The sequence below is a fragment of the Culex pipiens genome, chromosome 3 (assembly GCF_016801865.2).
Source record: "Culex pipiens pallens isolate TS chromosome 3, TS_CPP_V2, whole genome shotgun sequence".
In the NCBI taxonomy this organism is placed as follows: Eukaryota; Metazoa; Arthropoda; class Insecta; order Diptera; family Culicidae; genus Culex; species Culex pipiens.
The window spans coordinates 153,345,081-153,351,377 of NC_068939.1; the positions used below are offsets into that span (position 1 = coordinate 153,345,081).

Sequence of the window (6,297 nt, forward strand, 5' to 3'; positions counted from 1 at the left end):
TTTAGGACCCAATTGGACCTTTAAAAAAATCCAAAATATTCACGCGCACTGATGTGACCACAAGAGAATGGCCGCATGACAGCCGCAGAACAATTTTTTGGCTGTTGTCAAAGGTTGCCATGAGTTTTCATTTGACTTTTTGGAAAATATTCAAAACAAGCCAAGTCGGCAGCCACTTCAACGCTGAATTTTAGTTCAACTTGCTGATTTTCAAACCGCGGCAGTTCGGCGGCTTTAACCTCCTGTCAGTTGAAGCGAAGGAGAAACGTGATTTTATCTCACAATGAGCAATAAATAATCAAACGTAATTAAACAGTGTTCAAATATCACATTTCTACATTCTGTTTTCTGATTCACAAAAAATCAAATCAAATCATTTGAATTTTGAAGAAATTCTTTTACATTATGGTGCTGCGATTTGGATGAAACTTTCAGCGTTTGTTTGTCTATACGTGAGATGGACTCATGCCAAATATGATCCCTCTACTACAAAGAGAAGCTGGATAGAAACGACATTGAAGTTCGAGGTTTGAGGTTTCAGAATTTAACAATATAAGAATTTAAGAATCAAAGAATTTAAGAGATTACAAATTTAAGAACTTCAATATAATAAAATTAAAGAATTTATGATCGGGACCGTGGTGTAAAGGTAAGCGTGATTGCCTCTCACCCAGTCGGGCTGGGTTCGATTCCAGACGGTCCCGGTGGCATTTTTCGAGACGAGATTTGTCTGATCACGCCTTCCGTCGGAAGGGAAGTAAATGTTGGCCCCGGTCTAACCCAGAGGTTAGGTCGTAAGCTCAGTCCAGGTGTAGGAGTCGTCTCCCTGGGTCCTGTCTCGGTGGAGTCGCTGGTAGGCAGTTGGACTAACAATCCAAAAGTCGTCAGTTTGAATCCCGGGGTGGATGGAAGCTAAGGTGTAAAAAGAGGTTTGCAATTGCCTCAACAATCAAGCCTTCGAACACCTAGTTTCGAGTAGGAATCTTGCAATCGAGAACGCCAAGGCAATGCTGTAGAGCGAATAATTTGATTTTTTTTTGAAGAATTTAACAATTTAATAATTCAAGAATTTAAGAATATAAGAATTTAAGAATTTAAAAATTTAAGAATTTAAAGTTTAAGAATTCAGGAAGTTAAGAATTCCTATAAATAAACGTGAACATTTAGTGTATCCCGCTTACTCCAATGGACATTGACATAAGGTGTGAAAGGAATGTAATCAATGTTTACATTTGTTTAGAGGATATAATTTAAAAAATCCAGAATTTAAGTATTCTTTCGCAAGATTTTAAAAATTTAAAAATTTTTAAAGAATTTATGAATTTAATTTGCAAAAGTTATGAGAAAAAGTCAAACCAATCTCGGATCACAGAGTAACCCAGAGGGAGCACTGGCATTTAATTTATGGTTGCGTTACGCGGTACATCGTGGTACATCCCCCCTTCAGCAAAATTTTTGCTTGTCGTTACGCTCGAGGCAAACTGTCATTTGAGGCGTTACTTTTTTCAAGCGTTCAGATTTAAGAGCTCTTAGGTTCAGATGACTTCTGTAAACTGTCAATGTTTTTCACATTTCCAAAATCAACAAGCATGTGATATTCTCAGGACGATGGCTGTGTTTTGAGAATAAAAATGGGCGAGTATTTTGAAGAATATTTCTGGAGCTGTTAAGGTTCACCGATCCATAGAGGTCGGAACGGAAAGTTTACCCTCGTGATCGATCGCTTTGTCGTGACTTCACGTGGAAAGAGAGTGCTAATAGTCGAATTTACCAATTTATTTTTATGCTAAAATTTTTAAATTATTTCTTCAGGGAATGAAGAACTTATACCACCAGAAATATATGTGATGTTTCCTTTGGTTGAAAATCGTGTGATCTTTAAAATTTTTTTTTGCGAAAACTTAACACGTAGGCTTAGGTGTGGGACAAACTTCAAATGCGTTTTTCTCAGTTTGCTGTTTTTGCATATGGGACATTTATGCGAACATGGGCACATTACAAAAATAAGCTTTATTGCTGTGAACAATAATGTCAGCAATTTAATCTTAATTTAAGCCAATAATTTTAAGAACAATAACTGTTTATTTTTGGGTTTCTTTCTGTCCAAAAAACATCAATGTATGCGATACAGTGATGTTTTTTGAACAGAAAGAAACCCAAAAATAAACAGTTTTTGTTTAACTAGCAAATTATCTGTATTTTGGAAACACTTTTGAATAAATGTAATTGGGTCCTAAAATGAAGCTTAGATTGCTGATATTATTGTTTACAGCGATAAAGCTTATTTTTCTGAGTACAATGACCCTTTGTACGGCCACAAAGAGTTTAAAATGGATTGTTAAATCAATTTGGAAAAAATAACTTCGCGGTCCTTCTTGACAGAAAAGTTCCTACTTGACAGCTCGTTCCAAGAGGACCATAGTTGATCCATCAAAAAAAATTTCTCTTGTCAATTTTTTTTTTTTTGCATTAAAATGAAAAAAAGTGATCAGAAATGGTTTTTAATCGTGTTTTTTACCGTTGTATATAAAAATTGACATAGGGCTTTAGTACCCAATTGTTTCAATTTGGTCCTAAAATTGAGCTTAAATTTGTGATTTGTAAAAACATACCGTTAATCAAATAGCGACAATCGCCCAAATCGGCAACACTGCCTGCACCTTCGCGCGACGCTTCGTCTGTCACTTTTATCACTCTGCCTTCTCACTCACTCAATCCCTCTTCCTCTCTCTCTTCACACTCTCACCAAACTCGCACTGCTTCATTCACTCCCCGCTCTTCTTCCTTCCCTGATAATGCAGTCAGCGGCGGCAAGATTTTTCTTCACGAAAAATACGCTTTCCCGGAAAAGTTTTCCACCCGCAACACTTCCACCTCGGTCTGAACCGTTCACGCGGGGCGAATGGCACCTTTAGCCCGTTTCACTAGCACAAAAACGACCTTTTTTCCGCGCCAACCGTGCCGGACCCGAAGTTTCGCGATTTTCTTTATGTGAAAAACTGCACAAAAGAGCGAGCGAGAGGGGACGAAGTGCAGTGACATCAAGATGGGAGAGATAATCGCACATTCTGTCACGGAGAGCGACATTTGAAAAGGGCCTGTGAGGATGAGAGCGAAAATGAGGATAAGTAATGGAAATACACGTTTGTGTAAAATTACTCAATTTAAAATTAGTTAACTGATTTTGGTTGGCAAACAAGAATTTTGCAGCTTGAAACCAAAAAATATATAATAAAGACAGTAAAAAGACTCAATTCGCCGTTTAATTTAGATTATTATTAATTCATTTTATTCTTAACATCACATTTTGTCACAGAGATCAAACGTTAAATCACAGACACAGTCTGATATTAAAATAAGAAACAAACCTAAAAAAAAAAAACTTCTCAAGCTAGAAACCACGTCCTCCAAACTTCACACGTGTAATCCGTTCAAATAGAGTTGACACGGATAGGCCCGGTTGCAGGCGGCTGGCAAGTAATTAAAGTACGCGCCCCAGGCCGAATCGTTCAGGTACAGTCGCTTCAACGATGGCATCGTGATGATCTTTTCGAAGGGGCCAGATTTGAGGAGCACTGCAAGAAATATTAAATTTTATAATTGTTAATGACTAAAACTCATTTTAAAAATCAAATTTACGTAGAAAACCATGCAAGGTCAACTTTCGCAGCTTGGACAGTTTCAGGAAACAATCACAGATTTCTTCCGAAAGCCTTTCAATTCGCACGGACAGCTCTTCAAGCGCTCGCCAAGCTACAACGATCTGCCTAAGCTCGGAGAGCATCAGCGATCGTGGGGTCTCCACGCAGAACACGGTTAGGCTGGGAAATACCCTAGCCAGCTTCTTGATGTCCATCGTTGCCAAGTCGTGCAGCGTCAGCGAAGTCACCGTCGTGGCGGGTTGAAGCACCGACGGCAGCAGCAACTCCTGAGCGGTGATCGAGAGCGTCTTCAGGTTAACCATCTGCGAAATGCCATCCAGAGAGCATTTCTGTGCTGCTGGATCAAGTCCGCCTAGCGACAGCTCAACGATGTTACGCAGACTGTAGATATGAAGGAAGGCTTCCGGATGGTCCAGCTTTAGACGCAAAACTCTCAAGTTCGGCAGCCCCGACAGGAACGTAATAAATTCATCCACCGGAAATTCCTCCAGATTGTACAGATACATCATCGACCGGGTGTCCATGCTGAGGGTCAGCGATCGAAGTGATGCCAAATTGCACTCGTACAACTTGAGCCGGTGTCGAGCCAACAACTTGATGTTGAGCGATTCCAACGTTGGCGCTACTTCGGCCAACACTTCCATACAGTAAAAGGTGAGACAAACGAGCGTCAAACTCTTCAGCGCCGGCAAAACTCCCCTAATCAACCGACGGAACAGCTGCGGTGACCTCTCGCTGCAGTACCTCATGATCCTCAAGCTCAGCGATCTCAGCGTCGAAAACTTGTTCAGCAGCCGTGCCAGAACGCCCCCACGAATCTCGGAAAGTTCCAGGTGCAGATTCCAAGCGTCCTCCGCGAGAGCGGCCAGCCGGTTCTCGTTTTGACCCTGCGGCGAGTACAGGTACCGTCCGGTGATGCGAACGTTACGATAACTCCGCGTGCCCGAAAGCAACGGAACGAAGAAGCTGTGCAGCCGGAAGGCGATCCGGTGGTTGAAGAAATGGAAGATTACGTTGTTCCACCGGGTGCACACCACCGAGGCGGACAACAGATCAGGGAAGTCCAGCTTGGCGAAAATCGTCAGCAGAATCTGACGAGAGTAAAGTTAAGTACCGAGGTTTAGACAAAATTTAGTAAATTTACCTCGTTTGGCAGGTCATCGAAAGTGGCGTCGCGGCTTTGCGCAAATTCTTTCCCGTCTACTTCCATTGCTGGTTCTTGTGGCCAGGGATGTTGTCGGAACCGGAATAAAACTCGAAGCAAGCACTCCGCCGCGGTTACAAAATTTTGGCGCCAAATTTCAAGATCACAACATTACACGCTGCTGGAAGGTTAGTAACCTTTGTGAGGAGTTGAGTTATACTGTTGTTGCGAATTACAGAATTCATTAAGCAACTCTTTCAAGCTACACGCTCATTTAAGTAACATTTTTCAATTAAGGCTTTATACACGCAAAGTCAAAAGTATCCTTTTTTCAAGTTCACCCGCCGTCACTAGAGTTATCTACGTGCGTATGTATTGCGTGTACGTACATGAAAAAGATTGAGGTTAAATTTTGTACCGTCCAGCAAAACAAATGGCGTGCTAGTGTGCGTGAGATCGGGCTTAGATAACTCTCTTGCGTCGTGTGTGTGTGTGTGTGTGTGTGTGCAACCAACCAAGCGGGACCACGCGGTCGCTTCTTACAAATTGAGTTGTTTCCATGTATTTTTAGATCTACATTTCTATCGAGGTTTTTAAGCGAAGATGGCGTTCGAATGGTGAACGCCCGAAATGTCAAAATCACGCAGTGCACACAAAGAAAAAATACTCTAAATTTAAAAAGATCGTTCGTTGGATTAAAAGTTCGCGTTGGTGAATATTCGTAGAAAGTTCACTTTTTAATTTAAAAGTTAAAAAGTTGTTGATACTACCATGCATTTCTGGAACAAAATCGTTGTATAGGTAAAAGTTTTTTACTTTTAATATAAGAAAAAACTTTTTATGGCAAGAATAAATAACATTTAACTACAGTGATGATTTTCGAAACATGTGATGGATTTTATTTCAATATTTTAATATTAAAACAGTATGTTTTCGATTTTTTTTTGTATTTAACGGATCTGCTTATGGTTGGCCAACTTCCGCGTCCAAGCTGTACCGATTCTTACGGTACGCCACCGGTCACGTTCGAAGGCCCCAGGCTGAGCAGGTTACGGATGGATGTTTCGTTGGGGAGCAACATCGCGGCCTTTATTTTGGAGCTCGAAAGCGATGTAGAGAACAGGGTGGTCTCGTTGCCGGCCATCATCAGGACAGGCTTGGAGGAGTTGGCCATTGGTTGTTGGTTCGGGAAGGGAAATCGACGTTTTCCGGCTAGGAAGTGAAGCGCATGAACGGATAGTTCACGATTACTTCGCCCTCCTTCGAGAATGATACAGATATTGCCAACTCACCTTCAAAGTTCATCCGGCCGAAGCTGCGCCGTTGCAAGATGAGCGTTTGCGGGCGGGAGTTACTGAAAGAGTTTTAAAGTGAATGAAATTGGCTAGACACTGAACACGTTCTCAATACTCACCTATAACTTCTTCGGTATTCCAGGTAGATGTTTTTGATCAGGTTCGTCGGATCTCGCTCCATTCTCTGGAAGTAATC

General features: G+C 41.4%; 1 protein-coding gene across 1 annotated transcript; it reads right to left on the reverse strand.

Moving 5' to 3' along the window:
- Nucleotides 1–3,321: 3,321 nt before the first annotated feature.
- On the reverse strand, nt 3,322–4,971 carry LOC120416976 (uncharacterized). Its single transcript, XM_039578900.2, has 3 exons — nt 4,807–4,971; nt 3,640–4,753; nt 3,322–3,575 (listed from the first exon to the last, which is right to left on the reverse strand). Exons 1-3 carry the CDS (start codon nt 4,870–4,872, stop codon nt 3,415–3,417), a joined length of 1,341 nt encoding a protein of 446 aa, XP_039434834.1. The 5' UTR covers nt 4,873–4,971; the 3' UTR covers nt 3,322–3,414.
- Nucleotides 4,972–6,297: the final 1,326 nt, after the last annotated feature.